Source organism: Mauremys mutica, chromosome 3, assembly GCF_020497125.1.
Source record: "Mauremys mutica isolate MM-2020 ecotype Southern chromosome 3, ASM2049712v1, whole genome shotgun sequence".
NCBI classification, from domain to species: domain Eukaryota; kingdom Metazoa; phylum Chordata; order Testudines; family Geoemydidae; genus Mauremys; species Mauremys mutica.
The window spans coordinates 166,765,872-166,786,769 of record NC_059074.1 but is presented as its reverse complement, the minus strand read 5'-3'; the positions used below and the strand labels follow the sequence as shown (position 1 = coordinate 166,786,769).

The following is a 20,898-nucleotide window of genomic DNA, read 5'->3' as shown; positions in this document are numbered from 1 at the left end:
GTTTGTGAAGAAACTCAAGTTTCACATGGTCTCGTTGGCCTCCATCATCCCCTCACTGGATCTAGTAGACTGGTATGCCGCCCTCGACTTGAAGGACGCTTACTTTCATATTGCAATCATTCAGCCCCATAGGAAGTACCTCAGGTTTGTGGTGAACAATACCCACTACTAATTTACAGTTCTTCCATTTGGCCTGTCAGCAGCACCTTGAGTCTTCACCAAGTGCATGGCAGTCATCGCTGTGTTCCTGCGCAGGCACCAGTTATTGGTGTTTCTGTACCTCGATGACAGGCTGATCAAGGGCCACTCCAGGACCCAAGTGGAGGCTCAAATCAAATTCATCAGGGCCACCTTCGACAACCTGGGTCTCCTTCTAAATGAAGCAAAATTGACTTTGTCCCCTGTTCAGAGGATAGAGTTTATAGTGGCAGTACTGGACTTGACCCAAGCCAGGGCATACCTGCTGGAAGTGAATTTCCGGACCCTGGCTGGTATCATTTGCGGTCTCAGACAGTTTCCCACCACTACAGCAAGAAACTGCCTGAAGTTTCTGGGACACATGGCTGTCTGTACCTATGTGATGCAGCATGCCAGACTCAGGCTCCGACTGCTCCAGTCATGGTTAGCATCAGTGTATCGACCAGCCCGGGACAGCTTGGACAGGATTGTGACCCTGCCTTGTCTGGTCCTTGATTCCCTTCTGTGGTGGCTCTACTCTCAGGAGGTGTGCTATGGGGTCCCCTTCGCCAATCCACAGCCATCTCTTTCACTAGTGACGGACACGTCAGAGTTGGGCTGGGGAGCACATCTAGAAGACCTCAGGACTCAGGGTCTCTGGTCTCAGGTGGGTCTGGCGGATCAACGTCAGAATGCTGAGAGCAGTACACCTGGCATGCCAGACCTTCCAGGCATACTTAACGGGACAATGTGTATCAGTTATGATGGACAACACCATGGCAATGTTCTATATCAACAAACAGAGGTGCACACTCTTCTCCCCTGTGTCAGAAGCCCTCATGCTGTCAGAGTTCTGTATAGAACATTCAATACACCTACAAGCGTCGTATTTTCCCGGGGTACAGAGTGAGCTGGCGGACCACCTCAGCAGGTCCTTTCATGGCCACAAGTGGTCCCTTCGCCCAGACATCGTGAATTCAATCTTCCAGAGGTGAGGATTTCCCCAGATAGACTTATTCGCCACACGACGCAACAGGAAGTGCCAGCAGTTCTGCTTCTTCCAAAATCACAGCCCGGGCTCTAGCGCAGATGCGTTCCTCCTCCCATAGGGAGGTTGTCTTCTATACATCTTTCTTCCCATACTCCTCATTCATAAGATACTCCTCAAGATTCGGAGGGAACAAGCTCACGTCAAATTGATAGCTCCAACCTGGCCCCACCAGCACTGGTACACATTTCTCCTAGCTATGTCTGTGGAAGCTCCAGTCCCCATGCTGCTCTTCCCGGACCTTATGACACAAGATCAGGGTCGTCTCCAACATACAAACCTTGGGTTGCTGCACCTCATGGCGTGGAAGCTCCATGGTTGAACCCAGTGGAGGTTTCCTGTTCAGACTAGGTTAGAGAAGTCCTCCTTTGCAGCAGGAAACCCTCTACGAGCGCTACCTACCTTGCCAAGTGGAAGAGATTTTCAATCTGGTCAGCACAGCACCATTCGTTCCCAACACTAGCCTCAGTGCCACTTATTTTGGACTACCGTTTCCATCTGAAGCAGCAGGGGCTTTCAGTGTCATCAGTAAGGGTTCACTTGGCAGCCATCTTAGCCTTCCACCCAGAGGTGGAGGGCTGCTCTGTCTTTAGAAACCGGCTGACCATCAGGTTAGCAAAAAGTCTTGACAGGCTATACCCTCATGTCTGGCATCCTGTGTCAGCTTGGGACCTTAATCTGGTTCTTTCTAGACTCATGGGACCGCCCTTTGAACCCTTGGCGTCGTGCTCCCTGCCCTACTACTCTTACAACGTCACGTTCCTGGTAGCGATAACCTCAGCCAGGAGGGTGTCTGAACTTAAGGCCCTAACATCAGAGCCCCCTTACACCATGTTCAGCTCAGACCTCATCCTGCTTTCCTACTGAAGGTTGTATCACAGTTTCACATTAACCAGGACATTTCTCCCGGTATTCTACCCTAAGCTGCATTCCAGCAGCAGGGAGCAGAGACTTCACTCACTGGATGTCCATAGGGTGCTAGCCTTTTACATTGAGATAATGAAGCCGTTCAGAAAATTGGTCCAGTTACTCGTGGCAGTGGTGGACAGAATGAAAGGTCTGCTTGTGTCGTCGCAACGCATTTCATCATGGATCATGTCCTGCATTGTGAGTGCTACATCTTGGCAGGGGTTCCTGCACCTCCAATCACTGTGCACTCCACCAGGGTGCAGGTTTCATCAATAGTGTTCCTGACTCAGGTTCCCACTAAGGAAATCTGCAGAGTGGCAATTGGGTCCTCCATTCATACTTTCACCATGCACTATATGATTACCCAGCAGGCCAGAGACGATGCGGCCTTCGGATAAGCAGTGCTCTAATCAGTGGACAACTCCGACCCCACCTCCTGAACTTGGACTTATGAGTCACCTGATTGGAATTGATGTGAACAAGCACTCGAAGAAGAAAAAACAGTTACTCACCTTCTTGTGAGTACTTAACTGTTGAGGTCGACCGGGATCTCCATGTTCGGTGTCGGGACCGGCTTCGCGAGTCACGGCGGCCGTATCGGTGCCGCGTAGTGGAGCGGTGCCGGGACTGCGAGTAGCATTGCGATCGGCGCCTAGATGGAGAGCGGCGTCAAGAGCGTGAGCACTGGTGAGAGCGGGAACGGGAACGGTGCCGATCAGGCTTGGTGCCGACAGGCGGCTTGAGCATGGATGGCTTGCCCATGGAATGGGGCGCCCACACCGGCGGTGCCGGGGGCGGTGGCACAGCCGGGTCTGTGAAAGCAATGAGGTCCCGCGCCGCCTCGAAGGTCTCCGGAGTCGACGGCAATGGCATCTCTACCGCGGCCGGAGCCGGGGAGGTCACAGGTGCCGGGCTCGACGGCCTCTCAGGGGCCGGAGTCGCCGGTGCCGGCAGAAGCGTCTGCGGCAGAGGAACCGGTGCCGCGGCAGGTTTCGGTGCCGGGCGGTCCGGACGGGGCGCACTCTGGTGCTTCGGAGCAGGCGGTGCCGAAGAGGCAGCGGCCTTCCCCTTCTTCGCCTTTGGCGAGAGAGAGCGTCTCTGGGCAGGTTTCAGTGCCGATGGCGTTTTCGGTGGCACAGCAGAGTGGCTCGGCGCCGTGGCGGCGCTGCAAGAATCCAGAGGGACAGCGGGCGGTGCCGCGGCTGGAGGGGTTAAGGCCACCTCTATTAGGAGAAGTTTAAGCCTAATGTCTCTTTCCCTCTTTGTGCGAGGCTTGAAAGCCTTGCAAATTGAGCACTTACTAGATAAGTGCGACTCTCCTAAGCACTTTAAGCAGGAGCTATGAGGATCTCCTGTAGGCATAGGCCTGCGGCAGGCCGAGCACGGCTTGAAACCCGGGGAGCCGAGCATACGCTACGGTCCCGGGTGCAGGTGGGGCTAATCCCCAAACCCGCTATCAACTATATACAATTTTTTACAGAGACGAACTGTGAGGAAGCTAGGGAAGCGGAGGTCAGACAAGCTGCACTCCACTGTTCCAACGACCAACACAGGCGGTAAGAAGGAACTGAGGAGTGTGTGGGTCGGCTGAGGTATATATGCGGTGCCGTTATGGCGCCACTCCAGGGGCGCTCAGCCGACCCACTGGGGTTGCTAGGGTAAAAATCTTCCGACGAACATGCACGCGGCGCGCGCACACCTAACTGGAATGGATATGAGCAACACATCTCGAAGAACAACAGTTACAAAGGTAAGTAACTGTTTTTTCTTCGAGATGTGTTGTTCATGTCCATTCCATACCCACCTTCCAACCCCTCTGTTGGAGTAGCCGGCAGGAAGGAACTGAGTGGGTGGCAGGTCTGCAGGGCCCTTTATTGGGCGCCACAACTCCAGGGGGCACCCAGACTGACCCCATGGATGCTGCTACGGGAAAAATCTTTTGACTACTGTGCACATGCATGTACACACACCTGATTGGAATGGACATGAACAACACATCTCGAAGAACAACAGTTACAAGAAAGTGAATAACCCTGTTTTTCGTACGGGCTTAAACAATTAAGATAAAGCTGCTCTACTCTGCCTAGTAAATATTGTACATTTAAAAAAATATATTAAAGCAGTGATATATAATAATAGCTTTTTGGTTCTGTTACAAATTATGTAGCTCTAATGTTAATTATGGAGTGCCAGTTTCAATTCCATAGTTAAGGTTGAGTTCTGTTTTTGCAGGGATTCACACTGTATTTTTCAAATATAACAGAGGTTATCTTCCCGAAACTTACAGCACTTTGTGAATTTACAAATAAATCTGATAATTAGTTTATAACTATTTTAAAAACTGGCTCCTTTAAGTTAGTATCTGTTAGTCTTTCCTTTGTCCTGAATGATATGAACATACACAGGAAATTTGAAGTTCCTATTTAATTTCCTGAAATCTTGGGCCTAGACTATACCTGAAGACCTTAGGTTGTAATTAAGCTAAATTGTTAACAATTGTTGAATCAAATTGTTTATCCAGGCTACAGGTAAGGTCAGCTCAACAGCTAAGGTAACCCTTTAATTGGGTCATTGTGGCATCAGAGGTAATTTAACCAATCACCATTCCTCAGTAGCTGATTGGCATGCAACAGTTCTGTTGGTTGTAAGGAAGGGGGACTAGACACATGTCAAGATAGTAGACTACTGTGCCAAACTGTCCCTATTTTTAAAGGTTCCATGGCTGCCAGCTATTTGGACATCAGTGCCTTAAAGACCCTTTGTGGTACTAGTGCCTCAGCTGTGATGCACACTGAAGTAGCACTGCTGGGGAAGTGAGGCAGGAGCATAGGCAAAGCTCTTAAAAGTACAGGGACATTGGGACTCTCAGACTGGGCTCTCCTGTCTGTCCTTTCATATAGTGCCAGTCTTTGTAATATAGCCCTCTAAACCAATAAATCACTTGCAAATTAAGGGGCAGATTCACCAGTACACTTTAGCTGCTTTGTACTGTTCTGGAAATGCAAAGTAGCTGCAAATCTGGGTTAACTACCTAGTGCACTCTGTCTGCCTTGTGTTTAGGGGCGTACCAAATTCACAGCCATGAAAAACACGTCATGGACCATGAAATTGGGTCTCCCCCAAAGGAAAGATGGGGGGAGGAGCAAATAGCTGGGGGTGGGGCGTTAGAGGGTTACAGATTGTTATAATAAGGCAAAAATCCAGAGTCTCTATTCAGTGCATGATTTTTTAGTTTCTAGCAAAGTTATGAAGTTAAGTTCACAGGCTCATCTTTTGAAAGTATTGTGCAGATTTCCTGATGAGGACTGATAGGTCAGATATAGCATGTTCGCTTTGTGAAGAGTGTTCACCCATAGGTGATGTGGTGTTGTAGTCTTTTTTGTCATTTTCCTGTGTCAGTTCATTCAAGTGCATAGTGATTGTCTGGTTTCACCCACGTAGCTGTTATTGGGGCATTTAGTGAACTAGATGAGGTACACCACATATTATGATAGACGTATAGGACCCATGTATCTTGAAAGGTGTGTTGTGGAGGGTTTGATCATGGCAACACTAGAGATATGTCTTCAGGTTTTGCATCTGTTCTGGCAGGATCTAGTGCTGCTTTGAGTAGTTGTGTCCTGGTCTGTGGGGAGCTTGCTTCTGATGATGAGGTTGAGGGGTTGTTTGAAGGCCAGAAAAGGGGGTTCAAGTAATATTGCTTTCAGGATGGGGTCTCTATAGAGTATGGGTTGTAGTTATTTGATCTTTTTTAGAAGTACATCAGAAGCAAGAAGCCTACTAAACAACCACTGGGGCCACTGAATGATCGAGATGCTAAAGAAGCACTCAAGGATGATAAGGCCATTGCGGAGAAACGAAATGAATTCTTTGCATTGGTCCTCACAGCTGATAAGTCACAGTAATAAGTCACCAGGACCAGATGGTGGTATTCACTCAAGATTTCTGAAGAAACTCAAATGTGAAATTGGAGGACTACTAACTGTAGTTTGTAACCTATCATTTAAATCAGCTTCTGTACTAAAGGACTGGAGGATAGCTAATGTGATACCAATTTTTAAAGAGGGATCCAGAGGTGATCCCGGCAGTTACGGGCTGGAAAGCCTGATTTACTGGGCAAACTGGTTGAAACTATAGTAAAGAAGAAAATTGTCAGATACATAGATGAACATAATTTGTTGGGGAAGAGTCAACATGGTTTTTGTAAAGGGAAATCGTGCCTCACCAGTTTATTAGAATGCTTTGAGGGGGTCAACAAGCATGTGACAAGCGGGATATAGTGGATTTCACAAGGTCCCTCACCAAAGGCTCTTAAGGAAAGTAAGCTGTTATGGAATAAGAGGGAAGATCCTCTCGTGGATTGGTAACTGGTTAAAGAGTAGGAATAAATGGTCAGTTTTCAGAATGGAGAAAGGTAAATAGTGGTATCTCGCAGGGGTCTGTATTGGGCCCAATCCTATTCAGCATATTCATAAATGATATGGAAAAGGGGGTAAATAGTTAGGTGGTAAAATTTCCAGATGATATAACTACTCAAGATAGTTAAGTCCCAGACAGACTGCGAAGAGCTACAAAAGGATCTCTCAAAACTGGGTGACAGGGCAACAAAATGGCAGATGAAATTCAATGTTGATAAATGCAAAGTAATGCACACTGGAAAACATAATCCCAACTAAACATATAAAATGATGGGGTCTAAATTAGCTGTTACCACTCAAGAAAGAGATCTTGGAGTCATTATGGATAGTTCTCTGAAAACAACCACTCAATGTGCTTCAGCAGTCAAAAAAGTGAACAGAATGTAGGGAATTATTAAGAAAGGGATAGGTAATAAGATGGAAAATATCATATTGCCTCTGTATAAATCTGTGATACACCCACATCTTGAATACTGCGTGAAGATGTGGTTTCCCCATCTCTAAAAAGGTATATTGGAATTGGAAAAGGTTCAGATAAGGGCAACAAAAATGATTGGGGTATGGAACGGCTTCCATATGAGGAGAGATTAATTAGACTGGGACTTTTCAGCTTGGAAAAGAGATGACTAAGGGGGATATGATAGAGGTCTATAAAATCATGACTGGTGTGGAGAAAGTAAATGAGTGTTATTTACTCCTCATAACAAGAACTAGGAGACACCAAATGAGATTAATAGGCATCAGGTTTAAAACAAACAAAAGGAAGCATTTTTTCACACAACGCACAGTCAACCTGTGGAACTCCTTGCCAGAGGACGTTGTGAAGGCCAAGCTATTTCTTCAAAAAAGAACTAGATAAATTCATGGAGGATAGGTCCATAAATGGCTGTTGGCCAAGATGGGCAGGGATGGTGTCCCTAGTCTTTGTTTTCCAGAAGCTGGGAATGGGGAACAGGATGGATCACTTGATGACTACCTGTTCTGTTCATTCCCTCTGGGGCATCTGGCATTGGCCACTGTCGGAAGACAGGATACTGGGCTAGATGGATCTTTGGTCTGACCCAGTATGGCTGTTCTTCTGTTCTTATACCCCATATGGGTTCCAGTGGTGGGTGGCTGTAAGTGACAACTAGGGGTGTGTGGGCAGAGGAGGTTTGTTGTTGAAGGCAGTTTTGGGTGTGCTAAAGTGTATATACTGGACCTTCTCATAGGAACATATTCTGTGGTATCTGAGTTCTTGGCTGTCAATAACAGATTTCTTGGTGTGTTTGGGGTGGGTACTGAATCTGTGAAGGTAGGTGTGGATGATCCTTATGTTTCTTATATGTAGTTGTCTGTAGGGTTCCATTGTTGAGACTGATTGTGTTGTCAAGGAATTTGGTGCTACTGTCGGAGTGTTCTAGAGAGAGAGTTTAATGGATGGGTTTTGGTTGTTGAATTTGTGGTGGAAATCTGAGGCAATTTAAGTTGTCTGTCGAGAGGACCAGAAAAAGGAAACTCCACAAAAAATAATAAAAGATAGAAACTCCGTATCACCTGTGGGCGAACACTTTTCACAAAGCAATCACTCTATATCTGACCTGTTAGTCCTCATCCTCAAAGGAAACTTGCACAACACTTTCAAAAAATGAGCCTGGGAGCTTAAACTCATAACTTTACTAAACAAACTAAAAATTATGGACTGAGTAGAGACACTGGATTGACAGTTTTACAACAATCTATAATTAACAACCTCCTTTCCCCCTCCCCCCCCACCTCCCCACCCCTGCTTCTGAATGGTGTTAATGGGCCACTTCACCTTGAATGGTCCCTTGAAATATGTGTTAACTATTTATGTTAAACAATCTTTTCCACCTTGTATTTAGCTGTGAAGTTGAGTTCTCTTCCCAGAACTGAAGAAGAGCTCTGTGTATTAAGCTCAAAAGCTTGTCTTTCTCACCAACAGAAGTTTGTCCATTAAAAGATATTACCTCACCCATCCCATTTCCTAGATTTCCAGTTTCCTAGATTTTGCCCTTAAATTGGTGATCTATATTCCCAACCTTAACTCAGTGTTAACATAGCTTTTGGGCTAGCAATAGTTTTGAATGTGCATGACGTTGAAACGCAGCTTATTGGTACATACTTCCTAATTGAGGAGCTGATGTCTAGAAAAGACTTTGTCTAAATGCTGGATCTGCATTACAGCAATCGAATCTCCTAGTTAATAAAAAATGAAGCCTTTTCTAGAGTAAGAAACTAAGCATCCGGACATACTGAAGGCTTTTAAAAGATACAATAGTCTGAAATATATTTAGCTTTTTTTTAAGTTAAATTTAGTTACATCAGGGGTCAGCAACCTTTCAGAAGTGGTGTGCCAAATCATCATTTATTCACTCTAATTTAAGGTTTCACGTGCCAGTAATACATTTTAACGTTTTTAGGTCTCTTTCTGTAAGTCTTTAATATATAACAAAACTATTGTTGTATGTAAAGTAAATAAGGTTTTTAAAATGCTTAAGAAGCTTCATTTAAAATTAAATTTAAAATGCAGAGCCCCCCGGACTGGTAGCCAGGACCCGGGCAGTATGAGTGCCACTGAAAATCAGCTCACGTGCTGCCTTCGGCACTCGTGCCATAGGTTGCCTCCCCCTGAGCTATATACTTCTCTTAGGAAGAAAAATTAAAAAGACCTACATCTGATACGGCTAAGATATTTTGCTGATTAAAGTGTTCCCATTATCATTTGTGATATTTAGTTATGTTGTGTTGTCTTAATAGTCAGTGTCAATTTAAAATAGTTAAATAACTGTATTACTTACATTTTAGCTGGCCTATTGTGTTGTACAGTTCCTGGAAAAAGATACGACATTAACAGAACCAGTAAGTGTTTTTCAACTGAGTATTTTATTTTTGTATTTCTTATCTGAATTAAAATGTCAGTGCAACTCTCTCATCAGTGATAGCGTTATTTGCCAATACTAATTTTGAGTAATTAACTGTAGACAGTTCTGGGAAAATGTAGGGTTTGTAAATCCAGGACACATGCCAAAAAGAGAAATAGTTTTTGATTTTGAAAGCACAGCTATATCTATTGGTAATAACTTGTGACAAAAATGGGAATATAGACTAGAAAATAGTTAAATTGCTGAGATCATGTGTCTGATCTCAGTATAGGGAAAAGATCCTCAGTGTTCTTGGCCATGCCTTCCCAGTTAGTTTATCAGAAATTGGATTTTTCTGTCCAACTGGAAATTCTGATATTTTAACATTTGTTTTCATCCTTAACTGGGACAAAAAGTCAAAATATTGAAATGTTTCATGCAATGAAAAATCCTGAAAAACGTTGATACGCAAAATGTTGAAATCTTTATTTCAGCAAAATAAAATCCGGTGATAGGGTGACCAGGTGTCTGATATTCGACCGCAACACCCAGTTGAAAAGGGATCCTGGTGGCTCCAGTCAGCACCTCTGACCGGGTCGTTGACTGTCCAGTTGGCAGCGCCACACAGTGGGGCTGGCAGGCTCCCTGTTAGCCTCTGCACGCATAGGCGGCAGGTTATATACATTTGCGGTGCTCGGGCACCAGGAATATTCAGGGCCGAGTGCTCTGCTCCAGCAATATTTGGAGCTGGGTCTCTCCCCCGGCCCTGCCTGGATCGGGCCCCGGCCCCCGCGGGTCTTCCCCCCTTGCCGCGTCCCTGCCTGGAGCAGGTCCCAGCCCCCGCCTGCCACCACTCCCCCCCCCGCCATGCCGCATCCCTGCCTGACAAAAAGCAGCTCGCGCCTCTCCCCTCTGCCTGCTCGAGCTGCCGGAGTAGAGCAGCTCCCGGCAGAACTGCTGCCCCAGGGTCCTAGTGCCTGCCCTCCACTAATGGCAAGGCAGGCTGCCCTTACCCTGCCCTAGCCCTGAGCCTCTCCAACGCCCCAAACCCTCAGCCCCAGCCAGAGCCCTCATCCCCCTGCACCCTAATCCTCAGCCCCAGCCCTGAGCCCCCCCGCAGCATGAACCCCTCATCCTCAGCCCCACAGCCCTCACCCCACACCCCAACCCTCTGCCCTAGCCCTGAGCCCCCTCCTGCATCATGAACCCCTCATCCTCAGCCCCACAGCCCTCACTCCTGCACTCCCTCCTATCTCCAAACTCCTTCCCAGAGGGTGCACCCCCTCTCCCTTCCCACACACCCCTTCCCACCCCCAAACTCCCTCCCAGAGCCTGCACCTCTCACCCCTTCCTGTGCCCCCACCCCCAGCCCAGAGCCTGCACCCAAACTCCGTCCCAAAGCCTGCACCCCTCACCCCCTACCCCAGCCCGGAGTCTGCACCCAGCACCCAAACTCCATCCCAAAGCCTGCACCCCTCCTGCACCCTAGTCCCCAGCCCAGGATCTGCACCCCAGACCTTCTCCCCCCCCCAGGCCTCCTCCCAGAGCCTTAGGCAGGTGGGGGTGGAGTTTGGGGGGGCGGAGTTGGGGGGGCGGGTCCTGGGCACCACCAAAATTTCTACAAACTTGCCACTCATGTCTGCACCATGCGGCTCCTGGGAAGCAGCTGGCATGTTCCCCCTCCAGCACCTATGCATGGGGCAGCTCAGGGGCTCTGCACCCTGCCCCTGCCCCAAGCGCTGCCCCCGTAGCTCCCATTGGCCAGGAACCGCTGCCAGTGGGAGCTGCGGGGGTGGTGCCTGCGGACGGGGAAGTGCTGCCTGGCCGTGCCTCTGTGTAAGGGCTGGAGGGGGAACATGGCGGCTGCTTCCGGGAGCTGCTTGAGGTAAACACTGCCCGGAGCCCTCACTCCTCTTCTCTTCCCCAAGCCCTGATCCCTCTCCTGCCCTCAGAACCCCTCAGTCCCAGCCTGGAGCCCCCTCCTACACCCCAAACCCCTCAGCTCCACCCCAAAGTCTGCACCCCCAGCCAGAGCCCTCACCCACTCCCATCCTGCACCCCAGCTCAGAGCTTCCTCCTGCACCCTGAACCCCTCATTTCTGGCCCCATCCTGGAACTCACCCCCACTGCAGCCCCCTGAGCCAGCCCTGTGAAAATGAGTGAGGGAGGGAGGATGGGGAGAGCAAGTGACAGAGGGAGGGGGGGCATGGTGTGAGAAGGGGCATGGCCTTGGAGGAAGGGTGGGGCAGGGGGCGGGGCAAGGGTGCTCAGTTTTGTGCAAGTAGAAAGTTGGCAACCCTATGTGGAGACATTCTCAATAGAGCAGGCACAAGGCATAAACAGACAAATCAATTGCATAGGGCCTGGAGCACCTCAAGAGGGTCCCCTTATAATAAAAGGTGATTAGAACTTGCCTGTTTTAGTACTGGGGTGGGGGGAGCAAAAATATTCCAGCTTACAGTTGGTCCCCAAGGGGCTAGTACGCGCTCCGATTCCAAAATCAAAATGTTTTGTTTGAGGTCAGTTCAACATTTAACTGTCTGAGCTGCCAGAGTACCTCATGGGAGCTGTAGTTCAGGTGCCTTGGGCCCCCATTCTCCACTATGGGACTGGCCAGACTCCCTCTCCCATGATGCGCAGCAGCAGGTCAGCCAACAAACAGATGTTTCAATTTGGGATGATCTGATCCAAAACAAAATTTTCATCTTGTTTTTCCCCAATGGAAAATTGATTTTTTTTTGTATAAAACTGAAATTTTCCAACCAAAAAAATGGAATGTTGTTGAAACCACATCTTTTTTAAAACAAAATTACTGACAAGCTCTATTTACAGTGCAGGATTGTTGTTCACTTGGTCAGTTAGGCTTGGTTCTTCTCAATAAAAGAAAAATGAATTGTGTTTAGACAGTAATATTGACATGTGCACAGCAAATATTTTTTAAATATGGTTGTGTAGGTACTTAAAAAAGTTGGAGCAAATGACAAAAGTTAGAGCTTCTCGGCATATAAGAATCTATGGACACAAACTGTAATCCAGAATCCATACTTTTAAAAAACAGTTGTCTGATCTTATGGTTGAAGAAAACCTTGAAAAAATGAACAGATTGCAAATCAATGCAGTGTTGTCTTCCTGAGACTTCAGTTAGTCTGAAACAGTAACTCAAGAAGAGGTGTGAACTGCCTTATTCAGACCAATGGATTGTCTGAAATTTAAAGATGAATTTAAATATCAACACTAATTATTTCACTGATGATCATTTTTGCAGAAACATTCAGCAAATTTTTCATAACCACAAGCTGCCTCTGACACTGTCGCAAGTGTCAAGAGCTCCAAATGTCCCTTCCCTCAACTGTTAAATCTTCCAACCTGGTCCTTAACAACTTCAACATTGCAATTATACATCATCAAAACAAAGACTAAAAAATGTGGAGACAGCATAATATTTAATATAAAAATAGGACACCATGCTGATTGTATTTTTAAAATATTTAAAAAGTTGTTTCATTTATCCTTTTAAAAACAACTGTAAAATGTCAACCCTGCTTTAGCAGTGTGCTGCAGAATTTACTTAGTGATCTTGTCACAGATTTTAGGTCCTGGTAGCAGTACATTATGTTCAGTGAGGGACACATAACACAATCGAGCTAAATTATCAAACAAGAACACCAAATTCTGCTGCAGTGTTAACTTATTCTGTCTCTTTGAAATAAACTTAATTCCAATCCTCTTCACCTCTACAGAAACACACAATTATGATTTATAATTCTGTTTACTCTAACACAAAATTTGTCAGATTATTTTCTGAAAATGGGATTTTTATGTTCTTGAAGCAGCTCCTTACCATGGCTCAGAGCCCCCTCGTCCCTGTCCCATATATGTCACGGAAGAGAAGGCTTGCAGTAGGCCCTGACTGCAGCCGTAGGCTCCAGGTAGCCCTGCTAGCCAGACGCCACAGGTGCAAGCCACATTCCAGTTCTGGTTCCCTAACTCTCTCCTGTCTGTCTCCACAGAACAGTGCAGAGAGCATGCACTATAATCCAATTAACTCTCCATTGTGGGAAAAGCTTTAAAGAGAGAAGCAGCTGCGGACAGGTCCCAGCAGGGCAAAGAGATTGAAAATAAAGTATCAGGCACCTGGCTTCAACATAATGTCAAATTTCAGTGGCAAAAATGTTAAAGTCCATGGCCAGACAATCCACAGAGCTCTGAGTGCATGTCTACACTGGAATTCAACACCTGGTAACGTTTGGGCTTGGAGCAGCCCAGCCTGAATGTCTACTCCACAATCAGATAGCCCCATGAGCCTGAGTCAGCTGACACAGGCCAGCCGCAAGTGTTGAATTTCAGTGTAGACATACTGAGAGATGAATGGAGCATTTTACTCCTTTTGAATATTTATTTCATGTTTTTTGTATTTTTGGCGAGAACATTCGCTTACACTTTTGCAGCCATGAGGCCTACAAATATATTTTAAAAAAAAAGCTGAGATTCTGGAGTACAGTTCTTCAGAAGTGGAATCACAAAGTCCTGGATGTAGATGACAGAACTGTGCAACAGCTTAAAGGAGAAAGAGATCAGAAATGTAAAGCAACTTCAAAAGATTACGACGCTCCACAGTATATGAAGCAGCACAAAAACCCTGTAACTTCCATCATGTTATACTGTTGCTTTCAATTCATGTCCTGCCATTGTCAAAGAATGTGCACAGGTGTAACACAGGGCAGAATTTAACCCAGTGATCAAAAGAATTTTAACTAGATTTTAAAGATGCGTGAGTCTGAACAGAATCCAGCTCAATCTGTTAGCAAGAATAAAATGTAGTAAAAACTTACTGCTTTAAATACGCAAATATGATTTTGACTGAACATGTGGAACAGATACATTGTGAGAAGACCCTATTTTTGCATAAAACTGTATTTTAAATTGAAAATTGTGCATATGCAGTGATCCACTTTCCTAAACAAAGTACTGTCATTTTCTTTTTTAAAAAAAATAAGGCAAAGTTATAATAAAACATTCATAGAATATCAGGGTTGGAAGGGACCTCAGGAGGTCATCTAGTCCAACTCCCTGCTCAAAGCAGGACCAATCCCCAGACAGATTTTTGCCCCAGATCCATAAATCCCTCAGGGATTGAACTCACAACCCTGGGTTTAGCAGGCCAATGCTTAAACCACTGAGCTATCCCTCTCCATTAACATACTGTATCATACATTAGTTATTACTTACGATCAAGTTAATATTCAAAGCACCTAGCTGAAGATTCTGGCTTGCTGGCTGGGGCCCCTTCCTCTCCTGAGTACACTAAAAAGGTGACTAAATTTCTAAATACCTATCCTCTGTTTGGAGCTTCTCATGTGTACATACTTGGTGTGAAACCTTTTCGATTACAAAGACAGTCAATATTTTACTATACCACAAATCATAGGTAAAGTCACATTTTTCCAGTAATATGCAATACAAAATCTTACTGCTAACCATAAAAAAAAAAATTAGTCATTTTGTTTAAAGTGAAGATCTTTTACTGGACCATTTTGTAAGCAGTTCAGGGGATCTCTAGGAAGCTGGAATTTTTCTTATAAAATGAATCTCTAATAATTTCCACCCAAAACTGTCTTATACCTTAATACAACTGCCACATGTGCAAGTATGCTCCCTTTTCTGCGCATCCCCTCCAACAGAGTATGTCCTGAGTAGCAAAAATATGATGGGTCTTAACTGGAGTCAAATGCCATCTACACAGTAATTTATAAACATTTTCTTTGTGAGCTACACAAATTGAAGATGTATATCCCCTTTCCCATGCAGAGACCCACTCATCTAGATCTTTTCATCTGGATTGTTTTCCTAGCAATATCTTTTTCAATCAAAATTGTAGTTTTCTTATAAATTAAACCTTTTGTTCCAGCTTGCTCCCCAGGTCAGCTCCTCAAATGTGGTTAAAGCTCTAGTGTGGGAGGGGACTCAGGTCTGGGGCAGAAGTTTGGGGTGTGTGGGGGTGGTGAGAGCTCTGGATGGGGGTGCAGGCTCTGGGGTGGGGTCAGGGATGAGGGGTAATGGGGTGCAGGCTGCAGTGGGGAGCGAGGACTCTCCCCCAGGCCTCTTTCATAGCAGCAGCTCCAGGCCGTGGGAGGGGCTCCTCTCTCCTGGCTGTGGCAAGTCCCGGGCCGATCTGTGCTGGGGCCAGCGGGGAAGGGCACTGCAGCGAGGGAATTTAGAGGGAACTTAGTATAGTAAAAGCACCCTGATTGGTTGTTAATTAAATCACACAGTGTTTTAATATCATGTGCTTCAAAGAGCCATAGGAGACACTTTGAGTGTCACTGCACTGTAGTCTTGACACTTCAGGAATGTTTGGTTCGGTGAGCAGCAAGCTTGATACACAATTCCTGTAAATAATGGGGATTGTCCAACAGGTACATATGGCTGTAGTTGAACCCCTGTGAAGTCTAAAGCAGCCAAAAGCAGCTGTCAAGATTGGAGTATCCAAATTTTATAAATGCTTTGTCTAACGTGAGCACTAGGCAAATGTTTGTATGCTAGCCTTAGTAAATAGACTTTTGGAGTTTTAGTATGTTTTGGAGAAAACATTTAAACAGTAATGCTTAAGCAGCCCTTTAAAATATTCAGTATATGTTCTTTGTAGGCTTCCTTAGCATTGTAATTTCCAGGCATGGGTATCTAGCTGATGCATACTTGAAAAATAAAAAAAGCTATTTTTTTTTATGCAGCTGGAGTTCTCTGAAAGTAATATCCCCATAGGGACACACCTAACTTCTTAAGCCTGGGCATGACATATTTACTCATTCCAGCTGAGAAAGAAGACATTTAAAGATACTAAATGACACAATTAAGTGTCCTGGACATTTTGACTCCAGGAAATGATGAAAACTTTAGACTTTTTAGTTAACCCTTAGTTTCATGCACGTGTACATAGTAGTTTCTCCCTATTCTGTTTTGTTTGGCAAATGTTAACTGTCTGAAAATACACCTCTACCCTGCTATAACGCAGTTGTGGGGAGCCAAAAATCCCTACCGCAGTATAGCTGAAACCTCGTTATATCGGGGTAGGGGCGGCAGAGCTCCGGCGGTGATTTAAAGAGCTCCGGGCTCCAGCCACTGCGGGGAGTCCCAGGCCCTTTAAAGCGCCACCAGAGCCCTGCTGCTACCACGCTATACGCAAACCTGTGTTATATCGGGTCGCGTTATAGCGGGGTAGAAGTGTATTATCTGTTTTTCTCTTGCATTGCTCAGGTTGTTTTGTGCCTGGGGAGGCAGGCAGGAGAATAAGCTATTATGCTTGTAAATTTTCTGTTATGTAACCAAGGAACCAAAGTCTCAGCATAATTAAGTAATTAAGCTGCAAGCTAATTAAGCAACAGAAAAATTACCAAGACTTCATTGAAAATGTATTTATGTAAATAAACTGCTTAACGTAAATCCAGCAAAACTAGGCCAGCTAATTTAAATAAGCGTGACTCCCTTTCCACACCTCGAGTGGGGTGGGGAAGCAGATAAATGGTAACCAATAAAGATCTGTGTGAAGGAAATCAGAGGTTAGTCTCAGTAAAATGTAGGAGTTTAAATCCCCTGTGCCCCTCTCCTTTTTTTTTTTTTTTTTTTTTTTGGTATTGTCTTTACTGTTCCCACTCTGGAAAAGTAGTGGATGAGCTCAGAAGCCTCTAAAAAGTAATGCCATTTGGACTAGTACCTTGCAAGATAGCCCTTAGTTCATTTCAACACTTCAGGTTGCAAGATTGTAACCCCATTTGGTTTGGCTAAGACCCCTCATTTCATAGAATTGGAAACGGAGATCATCTAGTCCAACCCCCTGCTTAACGCACAGCCAATCCCCAGACAGATTTTTGCCCCAGATTCCTAAATGGCCCTCCTCAAGGATTGAACTCACAACCCTGGGTTTAACAGGGCAAGGCTCAAACCACTGAGCTATCCCTACCTTTTTACTAAGTGTCCGACAGTGGTGACAGCTTGTTTCAGGAGTCATGTTGTCCATGTTTGCCCTTTCTAGATGGCTGACTTATTGGGTAAGTTTACACAGCCCACAGAAGTGAGCCTCCCAGCCTGGGTTGATAGACTTGGGCTGGCAGGGCTTGTGCTAGTGCTCTAAAAATAGCTTTTATATAGACAGTGCTTTGAAGTTGCAGGTTGGGGTGGAGCTCAGGTTCTGAAGCCCACCCCCATTCCCTAAGCTTCCCATGAAGACTGGTGTTCACAAGGGAACTATTGTTCTCTGCATATAACTTGCTTCCTTTTCATGAATCTGAACTTGGGACTTTCCTGGTTGATACCGTGATCATGTTCACTCTCATTCACTTTTCATTGAAGTGATACTCAGTTCTGCAACAGCAGCAGGTGCTTCTCTTCTAGAATGAGGACTTTAATAGACCTTCAAAGTTGGAGGCTATAGTAATGTTGAAAATATGAACCAGTGCAGTGATACACGCCAGACTACCTGAATAGTTCTAAGAGAAGTGACATGCCCTGTTTCATCTCCAACAAGGTCCTATAGACTTAGTAGTTGCCGAATCTGGCATTTTTCCAAGATAACTTGGAAGTTAGCCTTTTTTGTCATACGCCATCCTCTTCCCTTATGAGAAGAGAAGAGGAAACATGCTGTGGAACATCCTGTGCTCTGACAATCCCTCTGCCACAAAAGCCCCTTAGTTTGGCCAGACCGGAGCACTGGGTTTAAGGCCTCTTACATCTGTCTCCATTAGTCCCTTTTTCACACACCTTGGAATGCTTGCTTTTGCTTTATATGTTACAATCTAAACTAGCTCTTGCTGCTGCTGCAACTTATCCTTCCATGCAAAAACCTCTGCTTGTATTTACCCAAAATACATATTTCTTACTGATCTGCTCCACATCTGTTTTCTGTGGTACTGTCTATTTTAGGGACTTAAAATTACTAACTTTCCCAGTGAGCCCATAGGACAGTTTTCTCTGTACTACTTCTGCATGAGCATTGCATTGAGAAGGAAGGTGAGGTTAATCTGCTAATGGAAAATCCTCAGTGTTCTATTAAAAATAAAATAATGTGCCCATAGACGACCTCAGGAAGAATTACGCCTCCTAAGAAGATATTCTCTGAATTTCTATTTCAAACAGTTCATCAGTCTTTTCTAAAACTCAGTTTACTTGGAGAACCCAAGATACAGACAATATAGTAGATACAAAGATTTGCGCTATTATCTAAGTAAAACAAAACAAAATATCATAAAGCCTCCAAGCTGGCTGCTACTGGGGACAAATCCAGTGGGGGAATCCGTCTCTGTTCAAAGATTGTCCAAGTAGATCAGGCTCTCATTTCAGTCATGTTTTGATCAACCTGGTCTGACCATAGCAGAAGATTGGGGGCCCCTTTCCTTGAGGTCAGAATCTGTCATGCCTGATATGTCTCCATCTCTGAAATATGTAAAATTGCCACATGGAACTCCTGTTTACACTTTTTTAGTCATCATTACTTGCTCAATTAAGAGGCAAAGTCAGATGTTTGTTTTCGGAGAGTAGGCCTTCAATTTTTAATTTAGTGTTCAACCATCTGAAACAGGATGTAACTTCTAATTAAGTCTTCCTAGGGTCTCTACCAATCTCAGAACAGTAACTCCCAATAGAGTTATCTGAATATATTTTCTCTACATAGTCATCCTTTTCCAGTTTGGGTCTTTTGGCATCTCAGATAATAGAAAGGAATCAAAGGTGTTTGGGGCTCGGATTCCTCTATCTAGCCTTATAAGACTTGTTTGGAGCTGAGAGAGCGTGCATGATCCACAGCTGCAACTTTTTAAATGGTTCCAGGTCTTGAGTTGCTGGGGCAAGTGCTCCCCAAAGAATGGATCTTTAGAGGGAGATCTAGCTACATGCAGTAGTGTAGCTGTTTGGACGCTCAGAAACTTTTTGAAGCAGTGTGAATTTGAGAGTAAAGTCGTTGAAGTATTCTGAACACAAGGCAAAACACATGTCAGATGACCCAAAATGGTTCAATCCCCTTTGAACTACAGTTTTGGATAAGTAGTATAATATTAATATGATTCTAATATTTTAATGTTAATATTAAAAATCTAGTTGAATACATACTGGAAATGTATTCTGATTTAATTTTTTATTTTTATTCTTATAATAGGTTATCAGAGGACTGCTCAAATTTTGGCCAAAAACTTGCAGTCAGAAAGAGGTTGGTCTTGTTATGTTTTAATGAATTATTCTCTTGTAACTGATATAAAAAAGTGCTGCAGGCTCAGAAGTGTTTTACACCTGTTGTGCTGTTTCTGGGTTCTTGCAGGATTCTTTTTGTGGTTCTCGATTTTGTAGGGCACTGAAGTTGGCTGTAGAAATTGTGCAAACTTACTACTTTATTTTAAATCTGACAGCACTATTAATAGTAAATGCTCGTATATATATGTTCATCACTAAAGATTCCTAGGATAATGTATTATAATTGAGAGGAATGTTCTAGTTAAGTCTCCTGTTCTTTGGTAGGCATTAGTATAATTTTTCGAAATAAACGTTAAAGCTTTTTTTAAAAAGCATTTTAGTAGTTACAGTGAGTGCTGACTATGAAAGTTTGACCAGGTCTTTGTCAATGGCTAAAGCATTAAATAAAAAGTTCATTACTTTATTACAAAAAATGTTATACATTGTAATTTCATGTGTCGGTACAATATGTCTAATTCTTAAAATGTACTTTTTAAATGGTCTTGTGAAATCCATTTTTCTGATTGGCTCTGTCCCGTGTCATTAAAAGTAAGTAGTTGGGAGCTTGGTGGCTTCATTTGTCAAAGAAACCTCCTAATTCTATATGAAAGCAGTCCTTTAAGACTCTTGTATGTATCAGTTTTCTTCAATTTTCTGGGTTACCTACATACTGTTATACTCCTGGCATTTTAAAACTGAAATGAAGCATTTGTAAAAATAATCCAGAATGGAGAAGAATGAGTCTCTGCAGCCAAAGCTGAAGAAATAAAATTTCTCCTGGTTTTCTTCAAAGCATCATTTAAAATCAAATGACTTTTTAAAAACTTGAACAGCAACCAAGAGGAGGAGGCAATAAAAGATGGTTGTTATATTCTGGTAACTGAAACCAACAAGTAAGCCCCTTTACAAAAATTAAGAAGAAAAATAGTAAATTGCAATAAGGAATCTGGCACAAGGTGATAATGTGCAACAGCAGTAATGTACCATGTTTCTTGGAGCATACTTGTCAGTGTGTACCCTATTTTACTGATTATTCAGTTGGTATCCTCAGTCTAGCTATGTGATAGATTATATAAACTTTCTATATACCTTCTGAATGGCATGTATAAATATACAAACTTTTCTTTATAAAACAGGTGATGTTTTTAGGTGAAATTGAAGAAATCTTAGATGTAATAGAACCAACTCAGTTCAAAAAAATAGAAGAACCTCTATTTAAGCAGATATCCAAGTGTGTGTCAAGTTCCCATTTTCAGGTATTAAATAG

At 44.3% G+C, this 20,898-nt stretch overlaps 1 protein-coding gene across 1 annotated transcript in view; it reads left to right on the top strand.

Moving 5' to 3' along the window:
* PPP2R5A (protein phosphatase 2 regulatory subunit B'alpha) overlaps window positions 1-20,898 on the top strand; it is a 106,067-nt gene that overhangs the window by 79,339 nt on the left and 5,830 nt on the right. The window contains exons 8-10 of the mRNA XM_045010152.1: window positions 9,361-9,414; window positions 19,561-19,611; window positions 20,768-20,887. Of these exons, the coding sequence (XP_044866087.1) occupies window positions 9,361-9,414; window positions 19,561-19,611; window positions 20,768-20,887 (225 nt within the window). The remainder of the gene's footprint in view (window positions 1-9,360; window positions 9,415-19,560; window positions 19,612-20,767; window positions 20,888-20,898) is intronic.